The 17,219-nt window shown below is 41.5% G+C and overlaps 1 protein-coding gene across 5 annotated transcripts in view; it reads right to left on the reverse strand.

Annotated features, from left to right (window-relative positions):
- The window catches only part of u2surp (U2 snRNP-associated SURP domain containing), a 36,400-nt gene that overhangs the window by 8,400 nt on the left and 10,781 nt on the right, over positions 1–17,219 (reverse strand). For 4 of the 5 annotated variants that reach the window (XM_061921226.1, XM_061921224.1, XM_061921225.1 and 1 more), the window contains 14 exons: positions 17,034–17,116; positions 12,685–12,850; positions 9,086–9,297; positions 8,873–8,916; positions 3,494–3,598; positions 3,356–3,422; positions 2,098–2,264; positions 1,865–2,027; positions 1,722–1,801; positions 1,568–1,655; positions 1,360–1,497; positions 333–522; positions 184–264; positions 70–121 (listed from right to left, as the gene is read on the reverse strand). In XM_061921226.1, coding sequence (XP_061777210.1) covers positions 70–121; positions 184–264; positions 333–522; positions 1,360–1,497; positions 1,568–1,655; positions 1,722–1,801; positions 1,865–2,027; positions 2,098–2,264; positions 3,356–3,422; positions 3,494–3,598; positions 8,873–8,916; positions 9,086–9,297; positions 12,685–12,850; positions 17,034–17,116 — 1,636 coding nt within the window. Of the gene's footprint in view, positions 1–69; positions 122–183; positions 265–332; positions 523–1,359; positions 1,498–1,567; positions 1,656–1,721; positions 1,802–1,864; positions 2,028–2,097; positions 2,265–3,355; positions 3,423–3,493; positions 3,599–8,872; positions 8,917–9,085; positions 9,298–12,684; positions 12,851–17,033; positions 17,117–17,219 lie in introns of those variants that run through there. The other variant, XM_061921227.1, reaches the window with a different exon arrangement.

The raw sequence follows: 17,219 nt of genomic DNA on the forward strand, positions 1-17,219 counted from the left end.
CGGTAATTCAGGCTTTCCAGGCCACAACAAAAGCCCTGGAGGGACTGATAGTGATGGTTAAACACTCACCTCTTGCCCTCTTCAGGTTGTTCAAAAGCTTCCCACTTTGATGTGGTCACAGCTGAGCAGCAAACACAAAAAGGAGTTTAAAAGAAGTTAAAGATGCCAAGTTTGTTGTCTCACCTTGAGATGCCAGCTCAGACTCGTCCACAGCTTCCCACTTGGAGGGCGCCACCTTAAACGTGGCCTCCTTGGACTGGTCGACTTTAGAGGACAAATTCAATGAGGACCTTGTTCATCGTCACCGTCGTCGTGACCTTGGTTTTACTCACAGGGAATGCCATCGAGGTCCTCCTCCATGGGTTTGATGGGAACGCCGTCCAGGTCGTCCAGGGGCGCCCCGTCAATCACCGCGCCATCAATGCCCCCCGCGTCAATGGGGATCCCGTCCACGTCTTCTAGTGGAGAGGCGTCCCCGTAATCGCCTATCGGAGCTCCGTCAATGTCCTCTGCTGGCTCCGCCTACAACGTCACAGAGACAGCGGTGTTGGACCAACAAATTCAGTTCTAGCTCAAAAAAGGTATTTTCTGTCTAGGAGAGATTGCACACGGGGAGTAAAGATTTTCAGGTATCGGAGTACCTTGTTCACGAGTGAAGGAATTGGGACAGCATCTGCAGTAATGTGGTCCATGTACTGGACTAAGTGAGAACTTGGGCAGGCTTACCCACACACATGCATCCGAAAAAATATATGCCACACATACATACCCCACCCCCAAAAATCCAACGCCCTCGATGCAAATCCCATAGGGTTGATGGAAGGATGGGCTGCGCATGAGAGCTGCGGCCTGCCACCATGACCCCCCCACTCCCTCCCCTCTGTTCCTAGTTATCTCGAGATGTACGTTTTAAATGTGTATGTGCTTTGCGATGGAGGTTTTTTCCCAGTCCAGATTGGGGCCCCTCAAGAGCCCAGTCTAGATTGTATTTTTTTACTCATCCTTCCCCAGCGTTGATCTTTTTCCCATCTATTATGGGGCGCCTTGTGGCGACCCATCAGCGTTCCTGTTCTGTAACCCTGTATACGGTTTGTTTGTCTCATCTTGAACGGGTTTGTGCTGAAAACAAAGTTTTGTTGTACTTGAGCAATGACAATAAAGACCTATCCTATCCTATAAGTAATTTTTTTAAATTTTGAGCACAAATACCGTGATAATTTTGGTCTCAATAACCGCGATAATAAATGTTCATCGATTTAGACATATTAGATATACTTAAAGTATAATCAAGTGTTGGTGTAGATCTTTTAAATCTGGTTTTCCTTGTAGAATAAAAACAAGTATCTTCCAGGTGTTTACCTCCTCAGGCACTGGAACGGGCTCTTTTTCGGCAGCCAGGTTGACGAGGCCCAGGAAGATGTTCTGCAGCTTGATGAGGAAAGGATCGGGATACACGGCCCAGTCCTCCCACGCTCGGAAGCACGCCATCACGCGTTGCTGTTACCATGGAGACCACACGGCTGAGTGACTCATCCAAGAGGCTTTGGGGTCTGTTCTCCTGGCTTACCTTAAAGTTCTCACTCTGAAGGTGGCCCTGGATGCTTCTGTAGGTGGCGTTGAGGTCAGAGAAGATCTGGCAGAGCTTGTTCTCGAAGCTGGCGAGGAGAGAGAGTCTCAGTGTGAGGTGCAGAGCAACCGAGTGCGTACAGAAAGCGACTGACTATTTCCTGTAGTAGGAGGCGTTGGCCACTTTGGCCGAGGAGTTGTAGAGCACGTCAGACACCAGATACAAGCGAGCGATCTGAAAGCACAGCAGGTGTTTTAGTGTCTGCAGCTCAGTCTTCTCCTCGCGCCGTCTGCTTGCCTTCTTGGGCAGAGGAGTCTTGAGGATGGAAAGAGACTCGGCGACACATTCCACGATCTCTTCCGCGGCTTCGGCGCGATTGAGACAAAACAACATGGCTTCCGCCACGTCGCCCCTCCTGGGCGTCAAAGCGCGCAGCATCTCCTCCAGCTTGTCGCGCTCGCTGCAAACAAGCAGGGCAGCAACCGGTCAGCCGAGTGTCACCATGGACCTGGGAGATCTGCAAGTCTTACTCTTCTTTCAAGCCGCCTTTCTTGATGGACTCGTCGTCGTCGTCCTCCTCCTCCTCGCCGTCGTCATATGGACCGTGCAGGTACGGATTGAGAGGAGGAGGGCGCCACAGAGAGCCATTCTTGAACATTCTAAAGTCGTCTGTTCGCCATTTGACCGGAGCTTCGCCCTGCAAACGTCAAAATGTCCGGTTAGCAACAAAGTTGTAGATGACCACAAAGTTCCCCACTAAGACTTAAATCATCATTTGGATGCTTTTAGTTAAAGGGTTTAAGCTACATTCTTTTTAAGTATAAGAAGAACATCAGCAGGTAGATTATGTTACCATTGGTGGTTTAACAGAACTTATATATTTTTCAAAATGACTAATTACCCTAAACTCCGGACGGTGCGGCTAATTTATGGATTTTTCTTTGCTGATGGCCATAATGCAAAGAGTAAAAGAGTAAGGAAAAAAAAAAAGGCAAATACACATAGAAGTGCTGTTTCATCTTCCATCCATAGCGTTACTACTTGTATGGATTCTTCATCACTCCAAGCAAAGCTTGTCAGTTTTACAATATAACTAAAACAATTCTTACTTACTAAACCGTCCCATGTGTGATGTCTGTAGGAGGGTTTTCATGCACATTTGCACTTGCTATCGTAATGTATTCAAGCTAGCATCGTTGGCATTAGTTAATATGCTAACACTTTTATGAGTGTCATTGTTAGTATTATTACCCTACAAGTTATTGAGGCTGATTGGAGAGCCAGCTTCTGCAACTAGTGGGTCCATGACGATGACTTTTGTTTTGTCTGATGAGCCGTTTTACTGCTTTGTTATAAACACCATTTGGAAACAATTACACTATGTAAATAAAATCTTTCTGTGTAAATAACTAATTTCGCAACATATATACTGTATCTGCTGCTTAGTCGGGTGCAGGTAATGTATGGAAAAACATTTTTCCCCTAAAATTTAGTGCATGCGGCTTACATACTGGTGCGCTCTATAGTCTGGAAAATTCGGTACTAACATCAGAAGTTTTACTGTGGTTATTATTATTAACATTTATTGCTACATCACTAAATGATAGCTAATGTAGTCGCTAAACTTTACCTAATCACTATCATTAGCTGACCACACACAAAGCTAATATATATGCGTGTGTGTGGATTATGTACGTCTTTACAACACTGGAAAGTTAGCCCCCTCTAGGCAGCCGTTTAAGAGTTGTCCTTAAATTTTGTGCTGAGTTTATGAGAATATACACACACCTGCAGGATGGTGTAGAGCTTCCAGCGGTAGTAAACGTGTGCTGGACTCTGGTTCTCAAACAGAAACCTTGAAGACAATTCAAAAGCGTTAGCCAGCAGTCGGCAAAGCTTGCAGCAAAGCCGGCGGATGTGTCACACCTGTACATGGGGTTGTTGATTTCTCGGTTCATGATCATGGCTTCAAACATTGGGCCTTCACGCACCACAAACTCGATCATTCGGTGGATGAGAGAGAGCAAATTCCTACAAGAAAGACACAGTTAAAGCACAATTCAGACCGGCTACACGTCGCTCAAGTTCTTTGTAATTACGGCTGCTTTTCAACTGTCGCCTCCCCGGGTTAAACTACTTCGATTGGGCAGGAACTACACATCCCCGCGACACAGGAAATATATCATTTTAACAAATAATCACAAAGGAAATTTAACAGACTGAGAGGAAGCCTTTAAAGTGCGGCCTGGGGGGCCGTTTGAAGCCCACGGCTCATTTTTTTATGTGCACGAGAAGAGAAAGAAGGTGTAATGTGCTAAAATGTTGGCCTGTTTGCTGTCTTGAAATGTCCAACAGTCCACAAAGTCTCTTTGCAATTTAAAAATATTGACTTAGTAGTTAATGTTTATCATCACATTACATTAGTGTATTTAAAAGTAAATATTTGCTGACGGCAATGGGTTAAAAGGGATGGTTTGGTTTATGTACATTTAATCAGGAAAACAAATAGTTAGGGGAAGCAGGAAAATTGTTTAACGGTAAACTATTTTCCCTAAAATAGGCTACAAAATGGGAATTATGGGATTACTCGACTAATGGAACAAACTAATCGATAGTACTTGCAGGAGGTGTAACGATTAGTTTTAACAATGGTTTGATTCAAAGGTGTGTTTGTGCTATTGTGCCATCTTTTAAACAAATTCGCTCACAGCAGGTGCTGCGTTGTCCTTCCATTTAGTGCTTTCGGCCGGAAGTAGAAGTGCCGTACCGTCTTCTAGCCATCCATAGCTTTTCTACTCGAATTAATTCTTCATTCATCACTCCAAGCAACATTTACAAGTTTTACAATGTAACTAAAACAATTATTTCTTACTAAACTGACCCATGTGTTATGTCTGTAGGGGTGTTATCATGCATATTTGTACTTTTTAGCGTAATGTATTTAAGCTGATATCGTTGGCATTACCTAATATGCTAATTCGTTATTTATAAATAAATGATGCATGAAGTGCAACAAACACTTTAGGTTGACTTAAGTGGAAACACTTTCTGCCTTCCTTTTTTAATATTCAATAAATGTTGAATAGAAGTACACTACCAACACGACCAACATTTTAACAGTAGATTTACCTGCTACAATAACATAAAGTAATACAATATCAATATGAAAAAATAATTAAAAGATGCATCAAATTTATGGATTTGCAAAAAGTTAAAAAAAGAAAAAGGCAAAAAAAACAAACTGAAAAGGTGTGGTTTGTGCCGTTGCGCCATCTTTTTAACAAATTCGTTCACTGCATTATCGCTGCATTGGCCTTCCATCTAGTGCTTTTGACCGGAAGTAGAAGTGTCGTTCCGTCTCCTTTCAAAGTGTACAAACCTTAACTAAAATATCGACTTTTGTCGGGGTTGGAACCCATTATTCTTGTTTATATTGTTTTTTTATGGGGAACTTTACTTTTTTTTCCATTTAGGAACCATGTGCAAGAACCAATTAAATTGGTAAATGGAGATTCCGCTGTCTATCTTCCTTGCAGAGCACAGATCGATGTAACCAAAATCAAAGCGCAAAGCCTTTTCTGTTGTGAGTCTAAAACTCTGGAACAATCCCCCTCTACATGTGAGACAGGTCTTTTCTTTGCATACTTGAGACCCTTCTTAAAACCCATTTTACTCACTGGCTTTTAAACAGTCATGAGACTTATTAAACTGTCTTTTAGCAGACTGATTGTCAAGATATTTTTTGGGGATATATTTGATCTCTGTTTTAAATATGTGGTAGTCCAGGGGTGCCCACACTTTTTCTGCAGGCGAGCTACTTTTCAATTGACCAAGTGGAGGGGATCTACCTTATTCATATGTATCACTTATATTTATTTATGAAAGAGGTGTTTTTTTTAACAAGTTAAAGGTGTTTAATGAGAATACAAGCATGTTTCTTTCATGAAGACAAGAATATAAGTCGGTATGATTGTGATGACTCGCATTGATTGGAAGCAGACAGTAGTGATGATAACCTCCACATTTTTAAACGGAGGAGAAAAAAAGTCTACCTTTCTGTCCAATACCAAATGAAAGTGTTTTTTTTCGTTTGTCCAGCTTCCATACTCCTTTTTACACACTTTACAAGAAAAACATTGGCGGCAAACTTTGCAGCTTTCTGAGACTCTTATGTTGTCAGCGCAGGCAGGATGAAGCAGCGCTTTTATTGTGAAGGCAGGAACTGTGCAGCCTGTCTTTAGAGTTTCGACAGGAGGTACGGCGTGAGAGTCTGTTGAAATTAAAAGTGTTTCTCGCCTTCCTGTCGGTCGTTTTTTCTTAATAATCATCTGGCAGCAGCCAGAGTCATCTCACAAGACCCTCGGGTGCCGTGAATGTCAACCAAGTGACCAAAGTCCCGTCTTGGTGAAGCTTGATGATCGCAAATTTTTTAGGTCATTTTTTTAATGCCTGGCTGGCGATCGACGGACACACCCTCCGCCATCCACGTAATGGGCAACCTTGTTTTAGTCTGTCCTTTGCCTGTACTTTTATGTTTTTATACGTTTGTTTGTCTTGTACAGCCCTTTGGTTTTCTAATAGTGGTTGTTTTGAAGGGCTTTACAAATAAAGTTGTTATGGTAACTAAAGCTCAGGATGATGGATCGACATAGCGGACGTTATCGTTACACCCCTGCTTATTCGATGGCTAAAATAATGGATACGTGTTAGCAGACTGTGTATACTGCTTTTAAACAGACAGTTGTGCTCTACAGCAGTGGTCCTCAACCACCGGTCCGCGGACTGGTTCGTGACTTATTTGCTACCGGGTCACACAGAAACATTAATTGATTTATAAACAAACATATTTTCTCCAACTTAATGTCTGTCTGTCCCACAAAACACACCAATAAGCTTGTTTATAGATGTATATTACAACTCCTGACAGGATGTCCCCATTTGTTATAGTCCATTAGTGAACATATACAATTTTAATGTGTCAGGTTGTAGCCTTAATAGTTTTAATTTTCATCTGCAGGGTCATTGTACATAGCAGGTGTTCATAACCTGCTTGACCTCAGGAAATACACTACAGAGGGATCTGAATTAGTAATCTTACTCTTGATTTTGATCAAATACAATAACATATCTGACCTACGTGCAGTTCCCTACCTTGTAAAATTATATAAATGCATGTGTTTATCACGAAGAAGAAATTATTAATTTATCCAAATAAACCTTAAGCTTAGGTCATTATTGTTACCGTATTTTTTGGATTATAAATCGCTCCGGAGTATACGTCGCACAGGCCGAAAATTAATAATAAAGAAGGAAAAAAATAAATATATATACTTCGCACTAGAGTATAAGTCGCATTTTTGGGGAAAATGTATTTGATAAAACCCAACACCAAGAATAGACATTTGAAAGGCAATTTAAAATAAATAAAGAATAGTGAACAACAGGCTGAATAATTGTACGTTATATGAGGCATAAATAACCAACTGAGAAGGTGCCTATGTTAACCTAACATATTATGGTAAGAGTCATTCAAATAACTATAACATACAAAACAATCTGTCACTCCTAATCGATAAATCCCATGAAATCTTCTTCCTCGATGTCGCTTCTAATCAACTCTGCCAACTCCAAAGGTATGCGCCGCTTCCTCTTGTCGTTTTCTACTGCATATTTCACTACGTCCAGCTTGTAATCTGCAGTACGTGATTTCCTTTTCGGTCCAATTTTTTTTCAGCCCTTCTCAGTTTTTATAAGTTATCGCCAACGATTAAATGATCCATTTTAATAGCTGCGGCAGTAGCATATGGCAGTTAGCATTCCATGACCCACAATGCACTTCTGTCATGACCCTCCCCCGCCAAATTCTTATTGCTGACATTTTCTTCGTCTTTTCCGCGAATGAGATAAATAATATTATTTGATATTTTACGGTAATGTGTTAATTTCACACATAAGTCGCTCCGGAGTATATGTCGCACCCCCGGCCAAACTATGAAAAAAACTGTGATTTGTAGTCCGAAAAATACGGCAGATAAAATAAATGTACATACAATATACATTGTTTTGCTAAAATAAATAAACTAAATTAATATTACTTTTTTAACTAAACTTGTCAATAAAATGAAAGTGCAATTGAAAATACCACTTTAGTCATCATTTTTGCTCTTTAGAAATGTTTTCGATGAATTTCACTTTGGTTGATTTTATATTGTCATTGCTGGCACAAGTGGTAGAAAAGAGTATTACAACTAAGTACCGCCGCGGTCTATGCGGACCACAGCTGAAAAAATACATATATTACATTCTAGGAGGCGCTCGCAGCCCTATGGTTAAGAAACACTGGTATATAGCATATGCCATCAATGTGCCGGCAACCATCTTTTTGCAAAAAAAAACACGCCAAGGGCTGTAATTATTTCAGCGTTATAGTGAGTTGACTTTTCATGCTCATTTTTTTGCTGTTTTTAAATCTGCCAGACGTGAAAAGCCGCTCCGTAAAAATAATGCAAACTCGTGACAAAAAGGTTGGGGACCCCTGCTCTACAGGATCGTCGAATAATATGCTGTGTCGTCAGAAAGGCAACAGTTGAAAAGTGTTAAGTAACAAAAGCCTCACTCCTCCCCTCCAAAGGTGTCAGTACTGTATCACATGTGTGTGTTTCAGTGGTGTGTGTTTCATGTCAGGACACTGCGTGGTCAGTGTGTGGTGTGTGTGTGTGTGGGTCAAAAGGTCAATTTGGGACATAACTAATCAATCAAGTCAACACAGATCACAGTTACTTGTATTTGGAGCCGATCGTACCGATGGCGGGGCACAAGCCTGTATACTTTCCCAATCCATCCCATGAAGCCTTTTTCGGGTCCCTCGCTGCCGCAGACAGTTCAACGTGTGCTGCTCACCAAGGCCAATGTCAAAGGTCATGGCTAGGCTAAGAGTGGTGGCTTGTTTGGCGGGGGCCAGATTGGGCGCGCCGCAGGTCGAGGGGCAGGGCGGCGGGCGTGAGCAATGGTCTGACGGCCGCACGGCGATGTGGCGGCTAGCAACCCGAGGCGTTCAGTCAGCGCTAAGTTAACGTGTGGCTACACTTATGGGGTGAGGTGGAATGCTTGCTCAACAGGTGTCCATGACATTTACTGTGATGGAGACTATCGTACCAGGCGGACATGATGCGGTGGCCGCCACCATTGCTCACGCACGCTGACCAACCCCCGTGGCGTGCGGCCATCAATAAGCTTATTCATCTCTTTATGGGATGCTTTTGTGTTTCTACACCAATTTAGGGGAATAATGAAAAAAGCATGTACCTTTCTGTTGGGATAACCACTTTGACTATGGCTTGCGACAGAGTCTGTATATGAAGTCACATCAGATAATAAACATAGAGCGTGAGTGAGTATTGTTACAAAGGCAACAAGTGAATATCAAAAAATGCATTTTGAAAAGCCCTGACCTAGTTCACAACAGCTAGCGCTAACAAAGTCATGATGAAAGATAACTTTCGGAAGAGGGGGCATTACCTTCTCAAAGTCCTCCTTGTTTTTGGGGGGAGGCAGCAGGGGGGCATTGGGGTTCTTTAGCCTCTCGCGGGGCTGGGCGTTGAAGGGGAGGCCCGAGGGAGGCGGCGGGAGTGTGTGCTCCATCATGGACGGAGGGATGTAGATGGGGTGCGGGGGGATGGGAACACCTTTGCCCCATCCCAGTTTCATCTCAAAGTTCATGATCATCTTCCCTGCAATACGACGACAAATCCACTTCCTTATTTTTCGGGGTAAACAGTAGCAATGAACCATTACTATTACTTTGCACTCTTGGCATTATCTCCATGAGCTTGAAGACTGAACTGGTTTTCACTTGAGAATGCCAAGAGTGTGCAAAGCAGTAATCAAAGCAAAGGGTGGCTATTTTGAAGAAATGCAATATAAAACATGTTTTCCGTTATTTCCTCTTTTTTTGTTAAGTACATAACTCCACATGTGTTCATTCATAGTTTTGATGTGACAATCTACAATGTAAATAGTCAGGAAAATAAAGGAATTGCATTGAAGGAGAAGTTGTGTCCAAACTTTTGGCCTTTACTGTATACGCGTATTGGCCTTTTTTTTATTACAACTACAACTCATCTACATGAGGAAATACCAGGGGTGTAACGGTACACATAAATTTTGGTTCGGTACGTAGCTCGGTTCAGAGGTCACGGTTTGGTTCATTTTCGGTACAGTAAGAAAACGACAAAATATCCTTTTTTGGTTATTTATTTACCAAATTTGCAAAATCTTCCAACAAAAATATTTTTCTTACTGGAATATTGGATGTGAAGTAATGGGAACCTAGGATAGGTCAATAATGCATAATAACATTAATTTTGATTCAATATTATGTTTTGAGCAATGACAGTTTGAAAGAAAAAAAACTGCTTTGTTTTATTAGTCAACATTGCAACTTTTTCTAAATTATATTTAACCTTCAGGCTTTTTTATTTCACTTTTGTTATGTTTTTGTTTATTTTAATAGTATTTTTAGAATGTGCTGTGGGCCTTTAAAACATTAGCTGTGGGCTAATGTGTGACACCCCTGCTATAGATAATAAAACCTTAAATCTATGGATAAAAAGCAGAGCCTGGAAACGCATGCGCATTTATCATAACTCTCTCGCTCTCTCTGCCCCTCACTCACAAATGTTGCTGCGTGCACAATGTTTTTTTTAACCCCTTCTTAACCCTGAACGTACATTGTTAATACACGCAACCATAACTCAAAATGCCGCACATTTGAGGCATTTAAGAAACTCTGCACTGCCAGCCCCGCAAAAGAGGACATGTCCGGTGAAAAGAGGAGGTATGGTCAGTCTATCCTAGCCCGATCGCTGCTAGCACCGGACATGTCCTCTTTTGCTAGCAGCGACCGGGCTAGGATGGACTGACCATACGTCCTCTTTTCACCACACACGTCCTCTTTTGCGGGGCTGTCAGAGCAGAGTTTCTTAAATGCCTCACATGTCCGGCATTTTGAGTATTGTTTACGCTACTTAATATGTCCGTGTGGAAACTCGTTCGGTACGCCTCCGCACCGGACCGAAACGGTTCAATACAAATACACGTACCGTTACACCCCAAGGAAATACAATATATGAACGTGAAATCAAAACTTAGTATTTAAAGAAAATAAATAGTGAAGTAGATAACCACTTGTTCTGCATGAGAATTGTTTTCTTTTAAATGGAACCCGATTTTCCATTAATTAAATAAATAATTTCAATAATGTTCTGATATCTGACAGGGCCTTTGTTAAAAATGTTGCAATAATTCCTCTCTGGTCTGCTTAGCTGCGCTCAGGCGGCCACACCCCCCTTTCACTCCCTGCTGCGGTGCTGGTTGCTGACAGTGCTTACTTCAAATTGCTTGCCAGGAAATAGTTTGTCGTTCTTTCCTGCCGTCGAACCGGTCTCGTTTTGTGTGTTCTCGCTACTGCAGAGATTGAGTTGCTCGACAACCCTGCGTCCTCAACACTCGCAGCGTGGGCTCATTTAAGGAGCCCGGCGAGGTTCCATAAAGCAACAAATGCGGATGCAAAGTTTGTGTAAGTATCTTGACAAATGGGAGATTGTTATATAAGTAAAGACAAGCAGGCAGCAGCTCATACTTTCTGTAACATCCAGGAAGAAATGTTAGCCAGCTTGAAAAATGTTTCAACTATAATCTACGTGAAGGAGCTCAGATTTGTTTTTATTTAAATGTTGACAACATGTTAGGATTCCTAACAAGGAAACATTACAATGCATTAAATCTATAAACTGTTTTAAAATTGTATACAATTGAATAGATGGCGAGTTGTGATGTATAAGAAACCCATATTTTTTTAATTTTCAGGACATTTGTACTATTTCGAGGATGTTGTAGTCGTAATGATTTGTGCAGTCCTTTGAGACATTTGTGATTTGGGGCTATATAAATAAACATTGATTGATTGATTGATTGATATTTGAAAATAAAATCAATCAATCGCAACTAGGGTTGCAAAATTCCAGGAATATTCAAAGTTGTAAACTTTCCATGGGAATTAACGGGAATACATGGGTATTAATGGGATTAAACATTGAATGCAACATGCTAGACATTGCAGCATGACTACTAGCTAAAACAACCTAATTTAATGCAAATTCTGTAGAATTTCAACCCTGTAATGTGCATTCCTCCATCACATGTACAGTGCATTCTTCCGTCACATGCACAGATAATTCTCACCATGCAACACACCATAGCACGGCTATTGAGGCCACAATAGTACTAGAGCCCCAGGACTTCATCCAGTCAGGTAAGTTTTGATGATATTATTGGGGTAAATATATTTGATCTAATATGTGGAGACATTTTATCCCAACCAATGTAGGCAGATAGGCGGTGTATATTTGCAAATACTGTGCAAAGAGCCACATCGAAAATGCCACAAAGATACAACAGTATATATAGACAAGTGCCCAATAATGTATCATTATTGTAATTCCCCATTAATTCCTATTAATTCCCATAGACGGCGTCCAACTTTGTATAATCAAAAAACGGTTAATATTTCCAAACCTCCCGGGGTAAATTTCCGGAAACTTTCCACCCCTTTGCAACCCTAATTGCAACTGGACGGTTTGGTTTGTCTTAGAAGACGTTTCGCCGCTCATTGGAGCAGACTTTATCAGTTCATGCTCATAGACTTAGATCGGTCAGACCTAGATCTTCCAAGACAAACCAAACAGTCCAGTTGCAAGCGATGGAATTCCCTGAGATGGCAATGACCTGGATGAATGAAAACATTGGCAAACATTTTGAAAAGCAAACGTCTTAGACATACGTTAATAAAGGCGTTTGTGAAAGTTATTTTCTGCTAAATGAACCACATCAGCACTGAATTAAACATTATGTCACGACTGGTCCCATGTTTCTTTAAAATCAATTTTAAATAAACTTAAAGCCTTGTCCAGCTGTCTACTGACATATAATATTCATGTTTCAATAACTGTTACGGCTAATTTATATCAGCTCCGAATATCGCTCATTGGCCTCCTTGACTGTTATCAATAAAAAACCCTAAAAAAACACATAGGTGGATCTCGAGTAGACAAGCTTACCATTGAGGTTTTTGAGGGCTCTCTCAGCATCCCTCCTGTTCATGAAGGCCACAAAGCCACAGTTCCTCTCCCGTGCCCTCTCCTCGTCAGTCCTGGGCCACATGATCTTGACGCTGGCCAGAGGTCCGTAGCGCCCAAACTCCTGACACAGCATCTCCTCGTTCATCTGCACCAGAACCACACAGCAGACTTGTATCAAAAGCGTGATTTCCATCCATTAAATCCATCCATCCATATTCTTTCGCTTATCTGAGGTCGGGTCACGGGGGCAGCAGCCTAAGCAGGGAAGCCCAGACTTCCCTCTCCCCAGCCACTTTGTCTAGCTCTTCCCGGGGGATCCCGAGGCGTTCCCAGGCCAGCCGGAAGACATAATAGTCTTGCCAACGTGTCCTGGGTCTTCCCCGTGGCCTCTTACCGGTTGGACGTGCCCTAAACACCTCCCTAGGGAGGCGTTCGGGTGGCATCCTGACCAGATGCCCGAACCACCTCATCTGGCTCCTCTCGATGTGGAGGAGCAGCGGCTTTACTTTGAGTTCCTCCCGGATGGCAGAGCTTCTCACCCTATCTCTAAGGGAGAGACCCGCCACACGGCGGAGGAAACTCATTTGGGCCGCTTGTACCCGTGATCTTGTCCTTTCGGTCATGACCCAAAGCTCATGACCATAGGTGAGGATGGGAACGTAGATCGACCGGTAAATTGAGAGCTTTGCCTTCCGGCTCAGCTCCTTCTTCACCACAACGGATCGGTACAACGTCCGCATTACTGAAGACGCCGCACCGATCCGCCTGTCGATCTCACCATCCACTCTTCCCTCACTCCTGAACAAGACTCCTAGGTACTTGAACTCTTCCACTTGGGGCAGAGTCTCCTCCCCAACCCAGAGATGGCACTCCACCCTTTTCCGGGCGAGAACCATGGAGTCGGACTTGGAGATGCTTATTTTCATTCCGGTCGCTTCACACTCGGCTGCGAACCGATCCAGTAAGAGCTGAAGATCCCGGTCAGATGAAGCCATCAGGACCACATCGTCTGCAAAGCAGAGACCTAATCCTGCAGCCACCAAACCGGAACCCCCTCAACGCCTTGACTGCGCCTAGAAATTCTGTCCATAAAAGTTATGAACAGAATGGGTGACAAAGGACAGCCTTGGCGGAGTCCAACCCTCACTGGAAACGTGTCCGACTTACTGCCGGCAATGCGGACCAAGCTCGGACCGCCACAATAAGACAGTCCGATACCCCATACTCTCTGAGCACTCCCCACAGGACTTCACCAGGGACATGGTCCAATGCCTTCTCCAAGTCCACAAAGCACATGTAGACTGGTTGGGCAAACTCCCATGCACCCTCAAGAACCCTGACGAGAGTATAGAGCTGGTCCACAGTTCCACGACCAGGACGAAAACCACACTGTTCCTCCTGAATCCGAGGTTCGACTATCTGGCTTGGCCTCCTCTCCAGTACACCTGAATAAACCTTACCGGGAAGGCTGAGGAGTGCAAAAGCTTGATTTGAAAAGGTAAAAAGGTTGGTATATATGCGGATGACAGGGATGGGCATCTCTGAACGAACGTTCAAAAGCAACCATCCGATATGTTTAAAACACCATCATTTACATCCTGATCCCTATATGCCTAGTCCACGCTTAATTTCATGTCGTCATTATGAATGAGTTATGAGGTTTGTCCAACTTCCTGGGTGTTGGACAGCAGTGGGCACAGGCTTTATTTGATAAGAATCAATGTGTTTAGGCAACCAGAAGAATCTTTTCTAACCTGTTTTCAAAAAGTTTCATTAAAATATTATTAAAGTAAATCCTTTTGAATCGAGAATCAATTATGAAGTGATTCATCAACCCAGGAATTGGATGGAATTGTTATGTACCTAAAGATTCACACCCCTAAAAAATACTATTTACTACTCTTTTAAATCCTTTAGTTTTTGCCCCAAGTATATGTACAGGAATTTTTTTCCTGAATTTTTAAATATTAACAAAAACCAAAAAACATCCATCTTCTACCACTTGTGATTGAGAAAATAAATCTACATAATAGCTCAAGTATCACTCATAAAATGAAAATACCCTTGGTGTCGACACCAATTTAAGGATGGATCCGCTGACGAACCAATATTAACAAAAAAAAAACCTGAAAAACTTTGAATTGAATGATCTGAAGTTGATCAAGACATTTAAGCATTGAAAGTAAAAAAATAAAATATTGATATTACTATTGTCATTGCACAAGTACACCTTCGAGGGTCAAATATTGCATGGTTTCTGTTTTTGTCATTTAAAAAGTGTTATTAAAAATAAAAAAAAGTTTATATCGACAGATTGGAAGTTAATCTACAAATTTAAGCATTGAATGTAAAAAAATATTGACATATGACTGACTTACATGACATAACACTGGTGCGGTATGGCATGCTCTATTGTCAGTACACCCTCGAGGGTAAAATATTGCATGTTTCTGTCATTTAAAAAAAGTGTTTTTATTAACAAAAAGGACATAAAATATTAAAAAAATATATATTGACAGATCGGAAGTTGATCTATAAATTTAAGCATAGAAATTAAAAAAATATTGATAAATGACTTACTCAAGACTGTTATGGCTGAAACGCTTAAACCTATAACGTTCACCACATTTAGGGGGTCCCAAGGGTTAAAATGATTTAATGGGCATTGGCGATCATGTACTTTTTCACAAAAGCCATACCATTACTGAGTGTTGGGGGTTAAAATATGGAATTCTCTTTACAATGGGATAAAAGATTGTAGAAATATATTCCAATTGAAAAAAATATATAAAGACAGAACAACAAGATCATTTGGACAGCAGTAAGTGTTTACATTTTGCTTTATATTTACTATTCTACTTATTTTTGGTCTGGTTTTGTATTTTTTTTGTATCATCCCATGAGGTGTATTTTTATTTTTTTTGTTCGGTTTGTGCTTCATGAAGGTTTGCACTTGTGTTTTTTGTTTGTTTTTCATTATATTTGGATGTAATTGTTTGGTTTGTATTCTTGAGAATATGGACTATCCATTATGTAAGACTATCGTATTTCCTTGAATTGCCGCCCGGGCGCTAATTAATTTAAAACCTCTTCTCACTTCGGTGTTTACCAAAGGAATGCGGTAGAGGCAAACATGCGCTAATTATTTTAAAACATCTTCTCACTCCGGTACTTACCAAAGGCATGCGGTAAATTTAGGCCTGCGCTTATAAATTTTATTGTGATGTAAGGATACCATCATAAAAAGCACATTTAATAAAAAAAACTTTATTATGGTCTTACCTTTACTTATAAATGAAGTCCATGTGCAGCTCCTTCTGATGAAAAGCATCGATAACTTGTTTATAGAAGTCTTCCTTATCTTTCTTCAGTTTTAAAAGTCTCTCTGTCTCGATGGAGATCTTCCTCTATTACCTCTTGCTTCGACTGAAAGTCCAGTTTAGAAAATTGTTTTATTTTAGATATGTAATCCTCCATGTTAAAAGTGCAAGCGAGAGGAAATAATAAAAGATCGGCTGCTCACTCTTGTTGCTTGTTGTCACTTCTTCTGCAGCCGAGTAGTCGCAAGAAGGATCACTAGCGCCCTCTACCACCAGGAGGCGGGAGTCATTTAATGACTCATATTTGACACACGCAGCTACGGTATATTAATAAAACATAGCTGCTTACTGTTCTTTTTAGCATATTCAATAGCTTGGACCTTGAATCCTACTGAATAGCTCTTAATCTTCTTCCCTTTATGCGATTTCAAATGATTGAAATCAGCCAACTCCATTTTGAATATGATGACAGGTGACGTGACGAGTTTGACGCGGCGGAAATTCTAGGCATATGCTAATTATTTCGCGAAACAAGTTAGACCCGGCAGAAATTCTAGACAAGCGCTAATAAAAATAATATTTAGTGAAACGAGTTTGACCCGGCGTTAATCCTGAGCCGGCGGTTATGCAAAGCATGCGCTAACTATTTTGCGAAACAAGTTTGACCCGGCAGTTATTCCAGGCAGGCTCATGCTATACACCCGGCGGCAATTCAAGGAAATACGGTACTTATTATGTTGAAGGGGGCAGGAAATATACGATTTTCTTCATCCTGTTCCTTTTCAAGCATAGGTGTGTAAATTTGTGTTTTGTTGCTAAAATTTAATTGTATATTGATAAAAAATGCACACCACTGAAGGAGATAAATAAAAAAAATAAAATGAAATGATAAGAGTATGCCCTATCAAAACACATCAAAATGTAATGTGATGCTGTGTGATTGTCCCATAAAGTGCAGCCATTGAAAGTCATCGTATCTTTCACGCGCAAGGCCTTCCCACCCCTTACCTGTGGATTGATGTTGCCCAGATACAAGTTAGTGGTGGAGGGGTCTCCCACATCGTGTGAGCCGGGCGCACAGTCATCCAAAACTGCACAGACACAAAACAAGAGGACATTTCCAACTGCTGCCGGAGGAGGACGACTTGTTCTTGGCCAGTAAAGAAAGTCAATCATAACTTTAACATCTTCAAG

The sequence above is a fragment of the Nerophis ophidion genome, linkage group LG15 (genome assembly GCF_033978795.1).
Source record: "Nerophis ophidion isolate RoL-2023_Sa linkage group LG15, RoL_Noph_v1.0, whole genome shotgun sequence".
NCBI lineage: Eukaryota > Metazoa > Chordata > Actinopteri > Syngnathiformes > Syngnathidae > Nerophis > Nerophis ophidion.